Source organism: Mixophyes fleayi, unplaced genomic scaffold (genome assembly GCF_038048845.1).
Source record: "Mixophyes fleayi isolate aMixFle1 unplaced genomic scaffold, aMixFle1.hap1 Scaffold_169, whole genome shotgun sequence".
Lineage (NCBI taxonomy): Eukaryota > Metazoa > Chordata > Amphibia > Anura > Limnodynastidae > Mixophyes > Mixophyes fleayi.
Window position 1 is genome coordinate 132,055 of NW_027446035.1, and position 21,693 is coordinate 153,747.

The 21,693-nt window shown below is 49.8% G+C and overlaps 1 protein-coding gene across 1 annotated transcript; it reads left to right on the plus strand.

The window, feature by feature from the left end:
• Positions 1-1,984: 1,984 nt before the first annotated feature.
• Positions 1,985-19,304, plus strand: LOC142117016 (protein phosphatase 1 regulatory subunit 16A-like; the record flags this gene model as incomplete). Its single annotated transcript, XM_075194134.1, is given in 5 exon segments — positions 1,985-2,730; positions 17,093-17,163; positions 18,363-18,383; positions 18,385-18,509; positions 18,805-19,304. Coding segments are annotated over 5 exon segments (967 nt in total), but the record flags the coding sequence as incomplete, so codon positions are not given.
• Positions 19,305-21,693: the final 2,389 nt, after the last annotated feature.

Here is a 21,693-nt window from a genome sequence, read left to right on the forward strand (position 1 = left end):
TTAGGGGACACAGCTAGGAGGTGTATATTGGGGGTATATAGAGGGGGACGTAGAGAATGGTTGGGGGGTGGAGGATTGGAGGACACAGCCAGGAGGTGTATTTTGGGGGTATATAGAGGGGGACGTAGAGAATGGTTGGGGGGTGGAGGATTAGGGGACACAGCTAGGAGGTGTATATTGGGGGGTATATAGAGGGGGACGTAGAGAATGGTTGGGGGGTGGAGGATTGGGGGACACAGCTAGGAGGTGTATATTGGGGGTATATAGAGGGGGACGTAGAGAATGGTTGGGGGGTGGAGGATTGGGGGACACAGCTAGGAGGTGTATATTGGGGGTATATAGAGGGGGACGTAGAGAATGGTTGGGGGGTGGAGGATTAGGGGACACAGCTAGGTGTATATTGGGGGTATATAGAGGGGTACGTAGAGAATGGTTGGGGGCTGGAGGATTAGGGGACACAGCTAGGAGGTGTATATTGGGGGTATATAGAGGGGGACGTAGAGAATGGTTGGGGGGTGGAGGATTGGTGGACACAGCTAGGAGGTGTATATTGGGGGTATATAGAGGGGGACGTAGAGAATGGTTGGGGGTGGAGGATTAGGGGACACAGCTAGGAGGTGTATATTGGGGGGTATATAGAGGGGGACGTAGAGAATGGTTGGGGGGTGGAGGATTGGGGGACACAGCTAGGAGGTGTATATTGGGGGTATATAGAGGGGGACGTAGAGAATGGTTGGGGGGTGGAGGATTGAGGGACACAGCTAGGAGGTGTATATTGGGGGTATATAGAGGGGGACGTAGAGAATGGTTGGGGGGTGGAGGATTGGGGGACACAGCTAGGAGGTGTATATTGGGGGGTATATAGAGGGGGACGTAGAGAATGGTTGGGGGGTGGAGGATTGGGGGACACAGCCAGGAGGTGTATATTGGGGGTATATAGAGGGGTACGTAGAGAATGGTTGGGGGGTGGAGGATTGGGGGACACAGCTAGGAGGTGTATATTGGGGGGTATATAGAGGGGACGTAGAGAATGGTTGGGGGGTGGAGGATTGGGGGACACAGCTAGGAGGTGTATATTAAGGGTATATAGAGGGGGACGTAGAGAATGGTTGGGGGGTGGAGGATTAGGGGACACAGCTAGGAGGTGTATATTGGGGATATATAGAGGGGGACGTAGAGAATGGTTGGGGGGTGGAGGATTAGGGGACACAGCTAGGCGGTGTATATTGGGGATATATAGAGGGGGACGTAGAGAATGGTTGGGGGGTGGAGGATTAGGGGACACAGCTAGGAGGTGTATATTGGGGGTATATAGAGGGGTACGTAGAGAATGGTTGGGGGGTGGAGGATTAGGGGACACAGCTAGGAGGTGTATATTGGGGGTATATAGAGGGGGACGTAGAGAATGGTTGGGGGGTGGAGGATTGGGGGACACAGCTAGGAGGTGTATATTGGGGGTATATAGAGGGGGATGTAGAGAATGGTTGGGGGTGGAGGATTAGGGGACACAGCTAGGAGGTGTATATTGGGGGTATATAGAGGGGGACGTAGAGAATGGTTGGGGGGACACAGGAGAAGGCGGCACTGGTAGGAATAAGAAGCCACAGATGTAGATGGGGAGGATGAGGAGGATGAGGGGACGGTGAGGGGGGCACAGGAGGAGGAAGTATGTAGAGTAGAATGTGCAGGGCTGGGATGAGGGGGTCCTGCTTCTTCCCCAGCCGCCCTCTGGTTGGTGTATGGCGGGGAAGGAGGTGGGAGGTACGAGGCGCGGGGCGGGGTGAGGTGCAGGGGAGGAGGTATGAGGCGCGGGCAGGGGGCTCCTTCCTCTCAGCCGCCCTTTGGCTGGTGTATGGCGGGGGGAGGTGCCGGGGGAGGATGTAGGAGGCGCGGGGCGGAGGCATGAGGTGCATGGGATGAGGGATGGCTGGTGTATGGCGGGGGAGGCGCGGGGGGAGGTGGGAGGTGCGGGGCGGGGGGAGGAGGCGGCTACAGGAAGCAGCTCACACTCACATTCCCAGTGTCAGAGTCTGGAGAGACAGAGCCGGGAGCAGCCAGTGAGGGTCCCTCTGGTTAGTGACCCCATAGAGGGAGGGTCTCAGGTTAGTGACCCCATAGAGGGAGCTCTGCCTGCACCACAGTTGCCCCCAGCATGTGACCCCCTCTGACATCACCCTGGATGGACCCTGATACAGGAAACAGGATATCCCTGTCCTGCCCACAGAATGAGGAGGGGGCTGCAGGGTCAAGGCTGACTGATTGCTAGCTCTGTGGCCTCAGCTTATTGCCTAGAGACCTGGGGGACCTGAGTGGGCATCACTGCTGCGGACCACCCTCATGCCATGCTGGTGCAGGTGCTGTGCCCTCTTTTTCTACCCTATGCTGACTGGAGTCCCTGTTTTATCGCTGACATTATTGCACTAAGGGTCTCCCTTTCTCACCGTGCCCTATAACAGGCCCTCTGGACAGCCATCCTTATCATGGCGGACCACCTGGAGCTGCTTTCGGAGATGCCGGCGGTCAGCCGCATGAGCACGCAGGAGAGGCTGAAGCACGCGCAGAAACGGCGAACGCAGCAGCTGAAGAAGTGGGCACAGGCGGAGAAGGATGGGCAAAGCAAGAAGGTCAAGTTCCGCCAGAAGAAAGTAGGGAGCAAAGAGGAGAGGAGGGTAATATTCCCCCAGAATGTCACCCTGCTGGAGGCAGCTGCCCGCAACGACATTGAGGAAGGTAAGTGCCCTCTCCTAGATTGCCAGTGTACTTATGTAGTGTCATGCAGCAACATGGATAGTAGCTCGGTACAATATGTTTGTGGAGGCTCTCTTCCAAATTGTGTAGTGGCAATTAGAGGGCAAAGGTCAGGAGCTGGGGGTATTGGGGTATCTGCCCCCCGGGCCGGTCCCATAGTGGGCTACCTTGGGCTGGGTCACTGGGCCACCTGTACGAATGTTCCGAATAGGCAGCTGAGCTGCGTCTCGTCCCCCTGGGCTGAAATCTGCCAGCCGGCCCCTGGCAAAGGTGATTAGTGAGTTTTCAGACCTACCTGTCAGGGCTACTTACTGTCTCCCCGGTGTGTGTCATGTGCTGGTAATGAAGGTGTTAATTCAGCTCAGTCACCACCAGGAAATCTGCTACTGAGAAGTTATCCTTAAAACCTGGGTTGGTGATTTGATAAAATGTCTCATTTTAAATGTCCAAATCTAGTGAAAAGGGATCTCTGTGTCCCCCCCCCCCCCTTTGTCCTCTGCCCTCTGCAGGTGTCTACCCCAACTTCCCCCCTGTCCTCTGCTCACCACAGGTATGTGTCTATCACCCCCCCTTGTCCTCTGCCCTCCGCAGGTGTCTACCCCAACTCCCCCCCTGTCCTCTGCTCGCCACAGGTATGTGTCTATCACCCCCCCTTGTCCTCAGCTCGCCACAGGTATGTGTCTATTCCCCCCCCCCCCCTGTCCTCTGCCTTTTCGCAGGTGTCCACCCCCCCCCCCCCCCTTGTCCTCTTGCTCCCCACAGGTATGTGTCTACCCCTCCCCCTGTCCTCTGCCTCTCCGGGCAGTTGGGTGTTAAGTGTACCACGGATAATGGTGTTAGGATCCCAGAGAGCGTGACGTCAGGTGCACCCGTCCAGGATTAATGGGATTACTGCCAGTGTGCACAATACCTGTTATAGAGCCGGGCACTAGTGTATGTGCAATCCTAGCTCTCGGCTCTCGTTTCACGGCCTGCAGGAAGGGACTTCTCATCCGTGGTGCGACGTGTCTCATTTGTAGAGAAATAGGTGATCATGGTTGTGTTGCCAAAGGCTGGCGCTGGGTACATTTACATACCCACAGCAATCGCTGCCGTAGCCGGTGTAGGTATAGAGAAATTGCTATCACTGGGGGCATCTGTTATTATTGCTGGCACAATAACCCCTACAGACCCCGCCAGGGTCCATCCATACAGTGCACCCACTTAGACTCGCTTCAAGTGAGCGTGTTTGTGCCCCTCACTCAGTTATCATCTCTCTGTCACTAGTACATTGTTATCTCTATAGAGTCATGGAACGTCTCAGTGAGTGTCAGCTCCTCTGTCCCAGTATAACCCACTGGGACTGATCAGCTGTCATCCAGCACGTTACCCCTGACACGTTATGATGTCATGCCATCACCATCTGCTTGTAGCGCCTACTCCAGATGCTCAGACCAGACCCTCGGTCTGGGGGTTGGGGGTCTCTGTATCTTTGGGGGCAGTGTATAAATGAGAGTGGAGAAATCTCCAGTTTTCGTGTCTTTCTGTATATATGTTCCCTGGCAGCTAAGGGTGCAGTGTTGTCTCCTGGCATCACTTGTGTAATGTTCTCTGGACTGGGCACAGGGGCAGGAAGTGTGGAGCTCCCCTTATATAATGTCCTGAGCATTATAGAACAAGTGTTCTCACTATTGTAAATGTCCCTATAGCAACGTAATACAACAATCTGTGTGTGGCGTGTGCTGTTTGTCCCGGGGACACATGTATTTGTCTACTGGTGACAGCACGTTAACCCTTAGAGGGTCACCTCCTGAAGAGGTGAGGCCTTCAGCCACTTCCTATGTCCTGGGCAAAGCACCGCTAGATAATGGTTAAATACATTTTATCTGAATGATTATTTCTCAGTGTAAGTTGTGTCAGTTTGTATATAACAGATCTGCACCTTATATAAGAGGAGTATTCAGTTCTGGGTGATGGAGAATCTTTATATGATGAACTTGTCATTTTAGTTACAATGGAGGAGACTTGAGAAGCTGTGTCTGACGTCTGTATCATGAGGAGCATTGTGTAGTGCCCCCTACAGACGGTATGTGGAGGGTGCACCTGACGGGGACGGCACGTTGGGGAATATTTGCACTGAATTCTTTATAACCGCCTCCTCCGTAGCTCAGGATTTGATGCTGTCCCAGATCTGCCATTAGTTAGACTTAGTATAATACACAAGTAGAGACTGGAATTAAGTGAGATGAGATAAAAGGCGGAACATGGTGCCTTGTGGTTGGGATGGTCGTATATCTGGAATATCTTGGGCTTCGGCTGAGGAAGGTTTGGGACACAGGGACATCTCGGCCATTGTGTCCCATTTACGCTGGGTGTGTAACGTGATCCAGGACACACTGGTTGTATCCGGTGAATGCAAAGTGTCTGAGTCTACAATACAGGTGACACTTTATTTCTAGTCACTATAGAACCTCTGTGTTTAGTGCAGAGATTAGACTGACGACTCCCTTTATGCATCCTCAGTCAGCTGTCTCCTTCAATCTCTCAAGTCATGTTTTGTGTCTCTACCTCTCCTCTATTTATCTTATGTCTCATAGGATGTCTCAAAGATTCTTCAGCTCTCCTGCAGTCTCTGTGGGGTTATGTCTCTTGCAGGTCATGAGATGTCTCTCTCTATTTTGCGGTCTCTGTGGGGTTATGTCTCTTGTAGGTCATTAATAATATTATTATCATTTATAGGGCGACACAACGTTCCTCAGTCCCGTACAGAGTTGTGGTACAACAAGAGCAGACACAACACAAGTGACAAAGATACAACAAATACCTTTATACATAATACAAGTAGCATTACACCGGTATACGGGAGCAGTCGGTATAGAGATAGAGGAGGGTATAATACAGCACAATAGCTGGATAAATGGCATAAACCTGAAGGATGAAGCAGTATACAGTGACACACAGGCTAGGAAATGAGAAGGGGCAGACAAGCAGGAGGGTCCTTGTCACGAGAGCTTACGTTCGAAAAGTGGAGTTGAAACGAGAGGGTGACACAGAGAGGGGGACTTGGCGAAGGAGGGGGGCTGGTTTGGGAGAGGTTAGGGGGGGTAAGCTTTGATGAACCAATTTTTAGGGAGCGTTTGTAGCATTGGAGGCTGTAGGAGAGTCTGAGGGTGCAAGCGGAGACTTCCTTAGGTGGGAGCAGCACAGGAGAAGTCTTGGAGGCCCGGAGTGAGACGTGGTTACCAGAGGGGAGATGAACCAGTTGTCATTGGCTGGATGGAGTGTGGAGGGAGATGAGGTTGGAGATATGGGGGTAGGAGAGGAGTGTGAGAGGTTTGAATTTCATTCTATCAGGGATTGGGAGCCAGTGGAGGGATCGGCAGAAACAGAATCTTCCCACGGTGATGAGGAAGGATTGAGAGGGAGGCCAGACCAGAGGAGGTATCGGTAGTAGAGACAAGGGATAAGATAGTGGTTTTGATGTCATTGAGGACAGGAATGGTCTAATTCTGGCGATGTTGCAAAGATGGAATCAACAGGTGTGGGACAGAGAATACAGTAGAGGGAGAAGTCGAGGATAAGCCCAAGAAGTGATTGTCTTGTTGTCCACAGTGAGGGAGTGGTTGGGTGGAGAGGACACTCTAGGTGCCCCCCAAGGCTTCACCTGCGGCCACCACCTTCCTGGTTTATTGTCAGATTTGTTGGTTATAACTTGAAACTTGTTTAAAACGGGGACATAAGATGGAGACTTGTGGGGACCCCAGCGGGTAGCTGGAAAGGAGACGGAGGTTCTAGAGGTAGCTTCAGAAGGAGCAGTTGGAGAGTTAATAGGTGAACCAGGAGAGGACAGTGTCACAAAGTCCAATGGAATGAAGGGGCGACCAGTAAGAATGTGTGAGCCACCTTGTCGAAAGCCACAGATGGAGAGGGTCGAGGGGGGAGTTGCTGGAGAGTAAGCTGGTGAGGTGGGAACAGACAAGTCACTCAAGTATTTTGGAGGCAAAGGTGAGGAGAGAGATTCTGCGGTAGTTGGAAAAAGACAGGGACAAAAACATGTTTGAAGGAAGAGAGGAAGGAAAATGCCAGTGGAAAGGGACAAGTTGGCGAGGGGAAGCTGGTGTCACGGGGACAGTTAGAGGCAGAAAATTATAGAAGAATTTGGACTTCCTCCGCTGAGGAATACACATGAAGGGGATGGTCAGATGGGAGCGGCCTGACAGTAAGATAATGTCAGTCTGATGGCGTCAATTTTGGAGGTGAAGAAGGTGGCGGAGTCAAGGGCAGTAAGAATGGGGAAGAGAGGAGGGAATTGATGGTGACAAAGGGGCTTGGTCGACTGGCAGGAAATTATACACAAGAACTACTGTAGATTCACTGTGTAGTTGGCCAAATGGAAGGTTGTACAAGGCGGGGGTGTCTCAGTCTCAGTGGACAGGGGAACTTGAGGGAAGGAGGCTGAGTGAGTGGAGGTAGGCCTCGGGCGCGTTGGAGCTGGCTCAAAGGTATCGGCCCGGGGTCATGTGATACCTGATGGACGGCTCAGGCTGATCGGTAAATGTCTTCGGTGCCAGTAGAAGATATATGGTTCTATTAGGAGAAGCTGCCGGCTTCAGAGTGAAGGCCATAGGTCCAACTCTGGGCTCTGCAGTACCGTAGTAGCCCATGGACAACTGAAAAGGATCAGACAACCATGCTGGGCACCAGCTTGTGGGTTTTGGTGCTCAAATGCCAGGCATCCGGGGCAAACTACAAGCCTCAGTGTAAAACAGGCGGGAGGTCCGAGTCTAACCTCCAGTTGCAGTGAAGAGGAAGTCTGACCGCGCCTGAGAGTCTAGTGGCCGATGAATGGTGCATGATGATGGGGCGATCATGTTCAGCATCAGTAGGTGGGTTTTGGAGCCCACATACAATGTCATGTGCCTGGGCAGAGCCGAGGGTCGGGGCTCAGCGTCCTCCCAGTGAAGGTCATGAAGGTCACCGTTCTGCAGTCTCTGTGGGACATAATAATTCGGATGAGTGTGCATCTATAATCTACTAACACAATTTTGCTAATTAATTGGATTTTGCTGCATTCTCTGTCTGGACTCTCAGACAAATGTATTGAATCTAAGCTGACAAGTGATTTAATTGTAAGAAGTCAGATTTAAAGCTCGATGATGGATACTAATCTCTTAACCACTTCCCTGATGGGTGTCGTGCTGGTGATTTCCTCCAAAGCTGCGTTGTATTTTGTATATTCTGGGGTACAGATACTGTCCCTGCAGCCAGGTAACCACAACTCCGGACAACAGCCAGTATGTCAGGCGGCCATCTATACCTCTTCTCATGCCGAATATTCATACCAAGTGTCTACGTGATGAATCTCCTTTCATGCATTGTAAGGTTATTGTAATACAGCCGGTATACGGTGTCGGTATAATACAGCCGGTGGTAGTATACGGTATATGGTGTTGGTATAATACAGCCGGTGGTAGTATACGGTGTCGGTATAATACAGCCGGTGGTAGTATACGGTGTCGGTATAATACAGCCGGTGGTAGTATATGGTGTCGGTATAATACAGCCGGTGGTAGTATATGGTGTCGGTATAATACAGCCGCTGGTAGTATACGGTATATGGTGTCTGTATAATACAGCCGCTGGTAGTATACGGTATATGGTGTCGGTATAATACAGCCGCTGGTAGTATACGGTATATGGTGTCGGTATAATACAGCCGGTGGTAGTATACGGTATATGGTGTCGGTATAATACAGCCGGTGGTAGTATACGGTGTCGGTATAATACAGCCGGTGGTAGTATATGGTGTCGGTATAATACAGCCGGTGGTAGTATACGGTATATGGTGTCTGTATAATACAGCCGCTGGTAGTATACGGTATATGGTGTCGGTATAATACAGCCGCTGGTAGTATACGGTATATGGTGTCGGTATAATACAGCCGGTGGTAGTATACGGTATATGGTGTCGGTATAATACAGCCGGTGGTAGTATACAGTATATGGTTTTCGGTATAATACAGCCGGTGGTAGTATACGGTATACAGTGTCGTATAATACAGCCGGTGGTAGTATATGGTGTCGGTATAATACAGCCGGTGGTAGTATATGGTGTCGGTATAATACAGCCAGTGGTAGTATACGGTATACGGTGTCGGTATAATACAGCCGGTGGTAGTATATGGTGTTGGTATAATACAGCCGTGGTAGTATACGGTATATGGTGTCGTATAATACAGCCGGTGGTAGTATATGGTGTCGGTATAATACAGCCGGTGGTAGTATATGGTGTCGGTATAATACAGCCAGTGGTAGTATACGGTATACGGTGTCGGTATAATACAGCCGGTGGTAGTATATGGTGTTGGTATAATACAGCCGTGGTAGTATACGGTATATGGTGTCGGTATAATACAGCCGGTGGTAGTATACGGTATATGGTGTCGGTATAATACAGCCGGTGGTAGTATATGGTATACGGTGTCGGTATAATACAGCCGGTGGTAGTATATGGTGTCGGTATAATACAGCCGGTGGTAGTATACGGTATATGATGTCAGTATAATACAGCCGGTGGAAGCATACGGTATATGGTGTCGGTATAATACAGCCGGTGGTAGTATACGGTATATGGTGTCGGTATAATACAGCCGGTGGTAGTATACGGTATATGGTTTTCGGTATAATACAGCCGGTGGTAGTATACGGTATACAGTGTCGTATAATACAGCCGGTGGTAGTATACGGTATACGGTGTCGGTATAATACAGCCGGTGGTAGTATATGGTGTCGGTATAATACAGCCGGTGGTAGTATACGGTATATGATGTCAGTATAATACAGCTGGTGGTAGTATACGGTATATGGTGTCTGTATAATACAGCCGGTGGTAGTATACGGTATATGGTGTCGCTATAATACAGCCGGTGGTAGTATACGGTATATGGTGTCGGTATAATACAGCCGGTGGTAGTATACGGTATATGGTGTCGGTATAATACAGCCGGTGGTAGTATATGGTATATGGTGTCGGTATAATACAGCCGGTAGTAGTATACAGTATATGGTGTCGGTATAATACAGCTGGTGGTAGTATACGGTGTCGGTATAATACAGCGGGTGGTAGTATATGGTGTCTGTATAATACAGCCGGTGGTAGTATACGGTATATGGTGTTGGTATAATACAGCCGGTGGTAGTATACGGTATACAGTGTCGGTATAATACAGCCGGTGGTAGTATATGGTGTCGGTATAATACAGCTGGTAGTATACGGTATATGGTGTCGTTATAATACAGCTGGTAGTATACGGTATATGGTGTCGGTATAATACAGCCAGTGGTAGTATACGGTATGTGGTGTCGGTATAATACAGCCAGTGGTAGTATACGGTATATGGTGTCGGTATAATACAGCCGGTGGTAGTATACAGTATACGGTGTCGGTATAATACAGCTGGTAGTATACGGTATATGGTGTCGGTATAATACAGCCGGTGGTAGTATACGGTATATGGTGTTGGTATAATACAGCCGGTGGTAGTATACGGTATACGGTGTCGGTATAATACAGCCGGTGGTAGTATACATTAATGAGATATAACCGCAGGGCCACAAGCGGTTCTTACCCCCCGAGTGACCCAGTTGTCAGCTGACCTCCTAGTTGACGTCATGGACGGGAATAAACAGCCCTTATTTCACCCCCTCCCCCCACTAGGTTTTAGACCCAATCCCCCAATAGCCACCCAGGGTAATTGTGGTACTGTGATGGGTGTGAAGCTATAAGGACATTAGTACCATCACCCCCGTGTTACCCTCATGTTCCACCATCTCCTGTATCTTGCTGGCCCAGCGTATATATGATCTGTCTCTCTCAGGATATATTGTACATACCAGGTGCCTCCCCCAGTAACGTGGTGTCTGCTGGCTCCCGGCTCTTACTGGGACCAGTAACCTGAGAATTCCTGAATATTGTGTCTTAGGTTCTATATTAGGTGAAGACATTTCTGTGGGAGCTGAGCCTGGCCCACGTGGTTCCTCTGTTGGTCCACCGGTCACTGCTCACAGTACCCCCCACGGTACAGCACAGCTCCCAGCAGTCCTGAGTCGTAATATTATATCAGTGAGGTGACCCCGATGAGCGTCAACTGCTCCCATCAAATGGTGGAGACGCTTTAGATGCCTCTTGTCCTGTCCTTGCGCCTCAGCTGGGTACAGACCTCGTAATCTTACATCCGATATGATTTCTGTAACGATTTCATCAACAACTGACAGCCCCGATGAGCAGCCGATTCCTGTGTACACACCAGGGGCGCTTCCTGAAAATAATATAGAGAGAGAGCTGCCGCGCATGCGCAGCGGCACTGTACCGTACAGCAGCCGCAACGCTGTCAAAGAAGTGGCTACAGCACCGCCGCGGACGCTTCTTTGACAGCGCCGTGGCTGCTGTACGGTACAGTGCCGCTATGTAGGGGCACTGTTTAGCCCCTGTTCTTCGCGGAGGGATTTCTGGAGAACCAGAAACCCCCCACTGCGTGCGCCCCTGCACACCTACAGGATTTACCCCGATCTGTGATCTTAATCTGTCATAACCATCTGCTGAATAGATCCTGACTGTACAGATATCTGCCTACACTGCCGGTAGTGAGTGCGTACACACTGCCATATTTGTCCGACATCGTTAATCTTGATATTTCAACAGACGCGATGTGTTTGTGTACGATAAAACATGGTGGGAACGTACACACTCTTACAGTATCATCATGTGATCTGCACAATAATTACACGTGTGTGTACCCGGCTGTACCTGTAATAATGTCAGCACACGTAGCTACATGACACATTGACACTGTAGCTTTGCACATAACTGAGCCTTGGTCTGGTGCACAAAGAGGAGGCCACGGTGTCCCCCCCCCCCCCCCCCCACGTACACGCGGGGGGGTCTCCTCTGCCCCCAGCACGTACACGTGGGGGGGGGGTCTCCTCTGCAAACACAACAACTGCTGTCAGAATGTGCAGATATTTATATCAAGTCTTCCAAACTATGGGAAAGTTGTTCTGTGTTATATTTAACTGGATCTAACAACACATCAATTGCTCGTTTCTCTATGTAATTAGCGAGGGGCGTATATATATATATATATATATATATATATATATATATATATATATATATATATATAACACAGACCAATGATCTGCAGATTACACAGTAAAACACTGCGGCTGTAATTATATATAAGACGCTGGCGGAGGCGGCCGTCTATCCAGCAGGATATATCCCAGCTGTGCTGTATGACAAGTCCCAGAATATCACTGGTTATTATACGTGTCTGAGCTAAGTACATCTGTGTTACATGAGGTCTCTGTTTCCTGTACACCTTACCTGCGTTCTGTGAGCTTAGCGTGTGAGCACATGACCCCTGAGTCATACATACATTATAAGACACTACATGTATGTGTATATGTAGAACATACAGCCTCGGCTCCATGCTAACAGCCCCTTACGTGTTCTAGAAATAATCCCACCGCCTTACGGCCCGTCAGACGCCACCTTTCCAGCTTGAGGTGTGCGGACCCTCTGTGGGAGGCAGGATACCCCCCCTATATTTATATAAATCTGTGTTCTGTGCCTAATTATCTGACGCTCCCCTCATTCCTCCGTCTCTTATTTTTCCATTATTTGGATGGCTGTGATGGAGACCGCGCTCCGTTCAACTGGACGCGTTGCTTGGTTGTTTGTAGCGGCCTCCGTACGGTCTTTGGTCGCTGGAGCGGCCTCCGTACGGTCTTTGGTCGCTGGAGCGGCCTCCGTACGGTCTTTGGTCGCTGGAGCGGCCTCCGTACGGTCTTTGGTCGCTGGAGCGGCCTCCGTACGGTCTTTGGTCGCTGGAGCGGCCTCCGTACGGTCTTTGGTCGCTGGAGCGGCCTCCGTACGGTCTTTGGTCGCTGGAGCGGCCTCCGTACGGTCTTTGGTCGCTGAAGCGGCCTCCGTCCGGTCTTTGGTCGCTGGAGCGGCCTCCGTCCGGTCTTTGGTCGCTGGAGCGGCCTCCGTACGGTCTTTGGTCGCTGAAGCGGCCTCCGTCCGGTCTTTGGTCGCTGAAGCGGCCTCCGTCCGGTCTTTGGTCGCTGAAGCGGCCTCCGTCCGGTCTTGGTTTAATTCTGCTGCAGTTGGTGTCGAATCCTAATGTGAAATACATTTCATGTTGTATTATCATATCCTGAATGTAATATGGGAAAATGGGCACGTTGTGATGGGAACATTATATACAGTATTATAATGCTCTCTGCTGTACATTATAAGGATATTACAAGGTAACAAGGAGCTCTGTGAGCACATGAAGGGGGAGGATTGTCTGTTACAGCAGCATGAGGTCTAATCCCTAATAATACGATAATACACAATGTTTCCTGACATCATACTCTCTGTTAATGCAAATATTATTTACATGAGATATACATATATTACCATCACATGTGTATTATACAGGTATGTCACAGGGCAGGATATAATACTGATCATCAGACAGGATGATGACTATAACCGTACACCAGGGGTAGTGTCCTATTATCAGACGTCCTCGTATATATATAATATATCTGGAAGTAATAAAGGTTTCCTTTATGTACAAACTTCTGATCCTTTCATCTCGCATCATTTATCTCAATAAACAATGGATCTCGTTACACAAAATATAGTTACAGGAATCACAATAATTTCTATTTAACCAAGGACGTTGATTGTAATCCCCAATTGTAAAGCGCTGCGGAATATGTTGGCGCTATATAAATAAATGATGATGACGTGTATAAGATGCTGGTTATACTTGGGGCCGTATTAAACATGTAAAGCTAAGTGCGTTTAATAGATTAGCGCAGAGGGATCACTGTCATTGGAAGGATGTTGAATATGATTAATATTGAAATGTCGTCACCACTGATAGTTACTGTTGATTTCTTGGAATATTGTCCTATAATCTCTCTGAACCCTCAGATATTCTCCATTAATCACATAATAATATTCATCCTATAAGAATTCCTGATCACGTTCCACATATTGGTGATTAATGTTGGGATTGATGCCACCGTGGGCGGTCACGTCGTACATTGATATAATTGTACAGAAATGTAATCTGGCTTAGTAGAGGAATTCCGACATTTTTGGCACAACATGAAATCCTGGCCTGCGCCTCGGTCATGTGCTGTTTGCTGTGCGGCAGTTGACGGAACTCGGCAAACATAGTGTTGACTTAAGGCTCAGGAAACCTGACGGCTTTAACCCCTGCACTGCTGCCCCTTGTGCCAGGCTGTGTGAGGAGGGGGTATTGTGCAGGGGTCCGCATTATAGGGAGACCCTCATATATGTTCTGTGTAAGTCTGAGGAGGCCTCACACGGTGCCAGAGACCGTCATGATGTCACTAGTTCCCAGTGACATCAGAGGCTGCGTTCTCATTGCCTACAGAATGAACAGAGGGCAGTACACGGTACATGACAGACATCAGTTTACAAACACTGGATTCCTAAATCAAGCTGCAGAGGGTCACTGGTAGTATTATTATTATTATTATTATTATTATTATTATCCTTTACCGGTAGACTCTAAACCAAGCTGGCAGTCTACTGTCATTCAGGAATCGCTGGTACCCCCTAATCAGAGCACATCCCCACTTACACCCCCTCCCCCTGTTCTTGGAATTCCTGGGGCCGTTCTGAGGCAGAGGTGGTGGATTACGGTGTCTCCGGAGTTAAAGGCGTCTCCAGGAAAAGATATTTACCAAATAGACAATAATGAGCCCATCTTCGGGCCAAATCAAACAGGGCACGGCCTCAGCTGGGTACACAGGCGCCCAAACAGGGCCGGCGGGTGGCACAGGTTCTGCTCCATCTGCGGCCCGTGTCCTCCTCCGCCAGGTGAGTCACCTGTGTCGGGGCTCCCACCTCGGAGAGCTGGGGGCTCTTTGTGTCACTGAGCAGAACTAGATTATGTTTCACATCCATTCATTTCCGTCCCACCCCTGCCGGAGGCTGTGCAGACCTCTCCTCTGTTTACTCGCTCTCCTGTGTTCTCCACTTCTCCGGTTTAACCCTTTCAGGAAGAAGACTGATTCTTGCGCTCACCTTACAGCAGATGATCTGGTGATCTGCTGAGAGATCCCGCACAGTTATTCTAGTAGATCGAGGGTCCTGCTGATCCCTCTTCTTAGCCGGCCAAAAAGGCGTTGGCGGGATGAGAGACGGATGACATAGAGCCACTATCCGATATTCAGGAGTCCGCGACAGATTATCCCCGATCACACGCTCTGAAACATTAAGGGGCACATTTATCAATCATCGGCAGAAATGAGAAATAGTTATCAATCCTTATCGCATGGATAAGGATTGAACTATTTCTCAAATTTATTAAAAACGGATCACAGAAACAGCAGTTCCGAAAAACTGCTGTTTCTGTGATAGAAAAAAATCACACTTGCCCCCCTCTTCGGGACTCGCTGTCTCAGGATCTCCTCCAGGTCCTCTTCTTCCTTCAATTGCGCATGTGCAGTTCGAAGGGACGGATCATGTGATCCCTCCACACATGTGCTGTCCGGCTCTGCTCTTCGGAGCAGAGCTGTCAGCACTGCAAACTTTCAATTATGATAATGTACGCCAGCTTCAGCTGGTACATTATCAAGACAAGTTTCCGTAAAAAATGTTTTTTCGGGACTTGTTAGATTGCGGCTGGGAGCAGTGACCATACTGTTGAATGGTGACTGCTCGCAAAAACGAGGAGTGTAAAGTAAAGCAGCAGATATCCATGATATCTGCTGCGATGCACCTTTAATAAATTTGCGGAGGGCACATCGGGACCTGATTTCCACGGTAAGTGCACAATAGTGCTTTCTTAAATATGCCCCTTAATATGATTTCCTAAATGAGATTACGTGGAAGCTGTGGCCGTACCACAAGAGGTTCATACAGCTGATGGCGCGCAGACCCCAAGTTTTTACACCGTACACTCCCTCAGGCCCCTGGAACGGTCCTCAGTTTACGTCTGACCGCAGACGTCCCTCTCACCGAGGGGTGATGTCTGTTTTCGTACATGTGACTGCGCCTGAGATCAGACTGAGGGTCTGGATAGACCTGTTTTGAAAATGGAAACTCAGAAACAAATGACAGTATATAACTGTATATATTTTTCTAGGACAAGTTATGTAAATCCCGAGCTGATGAGAAAATAATTTTGCTGGATGTGATTCCTGCAGATTTGTCACCTGTCGGCGCTGAATAAACATTGAAACTGACGTCTCACACGGGACATTGGACCAGGAAACCTCAGCGGTAATGATGGACCTTTAGATCTTAGAGGAACTAAACCCAACGGCCTGTCGTTCATGTAGCTGTAAATGTCCTGACTGTGATTTCTTGCAGCTTATTCATTAAACGCGCCCCCTCCTCTCCCCCAGGTAGCCGGGGGTCTCCTGTGCTCACCGTTGACATTGGAGGCTGATTTCCAGAGTGACATCACTGAAGATTATTTTATGTTGTATTTTTCCTAGTTTTACAAAAAGAAAGAGGCAAAATAATGTTTTTCCTTCATGGACAGAAAAGTGACGTTTAAATGACATAAATATATTATCTTTGTAACAAGTGGGAACATAAGAATATTTGCTGAATGCTAGGAAACCTATGTAACAAGCTCCTAATTCCCTGGGGGCACCACTGCAGTTTTATGTATCCCCTATATTTAGAACCAGGGGACTGCAGCAGGTATCGGAGAGATCTGTGCTGGTCCCACTGTTATCGTAGAGAAGCAGCGCAGCCGGTGTTAGTCATTGAAGCCTATGGGGGAGAACATTACAGTAGAGGGATCTTCGGCCCGGTCACTGTGTTCATCATTATATTTTATGAACAGAACAATTCGTTCTGTGTTTTTTTAGGAATCTGGTACAAATGTAAAGTTGTATTTGAATACGTTGTGTAACAATCCCTTTGGTGCATAGAATATAATACATGTAATCAGGGGGCATTATACATACATGTACGGTGTCTGTTACACGGGATACTTTTGGAGCACAATACACAGGTTTTCCTGCTCGTTGGGGCCTAATTTCAGGACATTTGTTTTTTTCCCTGTGTCTCTTCTGTTCATTACATTGGTTAGAACGATTGACTCGCGCTGCGCTTTCTCCTGGACAGCGCAGAAGGGCGTCTGATTACCACCGTTGTGCGGGATGTGTATTAATCAGATCATTCTGCAGCGGGGAGAGGCTCCTGCTGACCATAGGACACCCCCCAAAATACACAATCTCCCCACTTCTATATGTCGTCCTCTAACGAGAAGTCTCTTCTTCCTCTGTAAAACTTATTTCTTTCTCTCTATTCCAGTTCGTCAGTTACTTCAGAGCGGATTCAGCCCCAATCTGTATAACGAGGACGGTCTGACGGCTCTTCATCAGGTAAGTGACCTCTGTATGTATATAACACTAGAGCGTACGAGATACACCCTAACATCGGCCGCACATGGGCCACCCCTACAACGCGGTGCGAGGCCCAGCAACCGGATCTCCGCCCACCCCCCCCCCCACCCCCCCCCTCTCCCGCCACATTGTAGTGGTCAGGAAATAGTTAGTTGTTCACTGAACACTACCAGATTTCTGTGAAGATTCCTTTCCACATACAATCAGTTTATAAACTGTCCTGTTACCATCTACGGGTTCCAGCTAAACTCACACTTCTTAAAGACTAGACAATTGGAGGAATAATTAGCGTATAATGTTCTATATATCTATATATATATATATATATATGTCAGCAGAGCATGTTGAAAACATAACTCAGAGTAACAAAGCAGACGGGAGGCTTCCTGCTGACCCTCTGAGCTGACACTCGCATGCTGCGCTCTTCTCACTGTTGTTGCTTCTTGTTATCGCTCTTTCCTCCCACTGAGCGGATGATACATGCTGAGTGTCAGTGACGTGTTTCCCATAGGTGATGACGAGGACACTTCTATACGTAGTAATTGCGCTGGTTTAGCGCGGCCTTGTATTAAAAGGAGAAACATATTTAGGAGATAAATCTTACATCAAACATCGAGGCCGAGCAATGTGTTCTACATATCGGGCCTGATTCATTAAGGAACTTAAATGAAGAAGTTTCTTATTTAAAGTCTCCTGGACAAAACCATGTTACAATACAAGGGGTGCAATTTAGTTTTCTATCTTGCACATAAGTTAAATACTGACTGTTTTTTTCATGTAGCGCACAAATATCAACTTTTAAATTTTCAGTGTACAAATAAGTTATCAAGTATTTGTTGTGTTACATGAAATAACAGTCAGTATTTAACTTATGTGCAAAATAGAAAACTCATTTGCACCCCTTGTATTGTAACATGGTTTTGTCCAGGAGACTTAAATAAGAAACTTCTTCATTTAAGTTCCTTAATGAATCGGCCCAGAGTGTTTATATGTCCTAGAAATAAAACAAAGTCACAGTTCAGGTAAACGCACATTCCCCGTTAGTGCTGATCCCGGCGGACGGACCTCTGATATCCGCTGCAGGTCATTTCTCGGGATACGAACAGAAGGATTTATATCTTTATGTAGATTACGTTGTCTGTGCTGTATGACTGACGAGTGTCTTCTCTTGTCCTCAGTGCTGTATCGATGACTACGAGAGAGATCGTCAGACTGCTCATAGGCGCTGGAGCGGATGTGAACGCCTGTGACAGCGAGTTATGGACACCGCTCCATGCCGCAGCCACCTGCGGACATCTCCATCTGGTGGAACTGCTCATCCAACAGTAAGAGCCATAGATGACACTATAGAGCATGCCCAAACGGGGCGAGAGAGGTCCACCAGTGACCCTGGACGGGCGACCAGCAGTTCCTGTGTTTCCCCATCAGGTCATGTCTCTGTATTTAGGATACAACTGATGATATTGATCTATCTGTAATATTAGGTATTAAATGATCAGTTGCTCTCTGCAGAAATACTATAACCATTTAGTGACACGTTACTCTGGTGTTCATACATGACGCGGGGTGCTGGGTGGGTGCGTATTGTGGGATGAACTGATCTGGTCGCTTCTCACACAGCAATGCCAACCTCCTGGCTGTCAACTCTGATGGCAACATGCCCTACGACCTCTGCGAGGATGACGCAACTCTGGACCCACATAGAAACTGCATATTTATTCCCTGCCTGTCTCTCGCCCCGTCTGCCCGCCTCTCGTCCCTCGCCCCGCCTGGCTGCCCGCCTCTCGTCCCTCGCCCCACCTGGCTGCCTGCCTCTCGTCCCTCGCCCCGCCTGGCTGCCCGCCTCTCGTCCCTCGCCCCGCCTGGCTGCCCGCCTCTCGTCCCTCGCCCCACCTGGCTGCCTGCCCTCTCGTCCCTCGCCCCGCCTGCCTGTCCCTCTGCCACCTCCCTTATAACACTTATGGGGTCACAGGTATCTTCCGCTTTTCCCCTTAGGAATCACCCAGGAGAAGATAGAAGATTCGCGAGCGGCAATGGAGATGAGGATGGTGGCGGATATCCGGCAGCTGCTGAGTCGGGGTCAGAGGTGAATGCTCAGGAACCCGTCCGGTACCAGTTTGGTGAGTGACGTATTAATGACACGTTGTGATAATCCAGCAGTTCCACATCATATGTGTAATATGTCTAGTACATGCTAATCTTCCATGCCGCGTTCTGCCGCGTGCGCACGGTATCCTCACTGACACGTTTACACGTCTACGACCGGCTCTCGCAAAAGTCTCCAAATCCATCATGTGACAAGTGCCAGAGAATTATATCACCAAATATTGCTCAGTGCTCTAGTAAGATGTTTAATATCATTATATTATATGTAACTGCACATATATTATATATATATATTACTATTAATGATGTCTGGTTTATGTGAGACGATGTGTAGAGCGGATCACACACTTCATTATCTTCTCTCTGGATGACACAGATGAATGTTCTCCCCCCACACACAGCGCTATGAATAATTCAACGACTCCTTCCTCGGTTTCACGCAGCTCCCTCAGTGCTAAGGAGACGTCTATGCAGACAGGAGTCATTATCCAACAGTGTCCCCCAGATTCACACATTGTCCTAATATACAGTCACCAGGACACACTGACCTCTCCCCTCCTCCCGATACACAGACATGGGACCTCTCCCCTCCTCCTGATACACAGACATGGGACCTCTCCCCTCCTCCTGATACACAGACATGGGACCTCTCCCCTCCTCCCGATACACAGTCATGGACCTCTCCCCTCCTCCCGATACACAGTCATGGGACCTCTCCCCTCCTCCCGATACACAGTCATGGGACCTCTCCCCTCCTCCCGATACACAGTCATGGGACCTCTCCCCTCCTCCCGATACACAGTCATGGACCTCTCCCCTCCTCCCGATACACAGTCATGGGACCTCTCCCCTCCTCCCGATACACAGTCATGGGACCTCTCCCCTCCTCCTGATACACAGTCATGGGAGACCTCTCCCCTCCTCCTGATACACAGACATGGGACCTCTCCCCTCCTCCGATACACAGTCATGGGACCTCTCCCCTCCTCCCGATACACAGTCATGGGACCTCTCCCCTCCTCCCGATACACAGTCATGGGACCTCTCCCCTCCTCCCGATACACAGTCATGGGACCTCTCCCCTCCTCCCGATACACAGTCATGGGACCTCTCCCCTCCTCCCGATACACAGTCATGGGACCTCTCCCCTCCTCCCGATACACAGTCATGGGACCTCTCCCCTCCTCCCGATACACAGTCATGGGACCTCTCCCCTCCTCCCGATACACAGTCATGGGACCTCTCCCCTCCTCCCGATACACAGTCATGGGACCTCTCCCCTCCTCCCGATACACAGTCATGGGACCTCTCCCCTCCTCCCGATACACAGTCATGGGACCTCTCCCCTCCTCCCGATACACAGTCATGGGACCTCTCCCCTCCTCCCGATACACAGTCATGGGACCTCTCCCCTCCTCCCGATACACAGTCATGGGACCTCTCCCCTCCTCCCGATACACAGTCATGGGACCTCTCCCCTCCTCCCGATACACAGTCATGGGACCTCTCCCCTCCTCCCGATACACAGTCATGGGACCTCTCCCCTCCTCCCGATACACAGTCATGGGACCTCTCCCCTCCTCCCGATACACAGTCATGGGACCTCTCCCCTCCTCCCGATACACAGTCATGGGACCTCTCCCCTCCTCCCGATACACAGTCATGGGACCTCTCCCCTCCTCCCGATACACAGTCATGGGACCTCTCCCCTCCTCCCGATACACAGTCATGGGACCTCTCCCCTCCTCCCGATACACAGTCATGGGACCTCTCCCCTCCTCCCGATACACAGTCATGGGACCTCTCCCCTCCTCCCGATACACAGTCATGGGACCTCTCCCCTCCTCCCGATACACAGTCATGGGACCTCTCCCCTCCTCCCGATACACAGTCATGGGACCTCTCCCCTCCTCCCGATACACAGTCATGGGACCTCTCCCCTCCTCCCGATACACAGTCATGGGACCTCTCCCCTCCTCCCGATACACAGTCATGGGACCTCTCCCCTCCTCCCGATACACAGTCATGGGACCTCTCCCCTCCTCCCGATACACAGTCATGGGACCTCTCCCCTCCTCCCGATACACAGTCATGGGACCTCTCCCCTCCTCCCGATACACAGTCATGGGACCTCTCCCCTCCTCCCGATACACAGTCATGGGACCTCTCCCCTCCTCCCGATACACAGTCATGGGACCTCTCCCCTCCTCCCGATACACAGTCATGGGACCTCTCCCCTCCTCCCGATACACAGTCATGGGACCTCTCCCCTCCTCCCGATACACAGTCATGGGACCTCTCCCCTCCTCCCGATACACAGTCATGGGACCTCTCCCCTCCTCCCGATACACAGTCATGGGACCTCTCCCCTCCTCCCGATACACAGTCATGGGACCTCTCCCC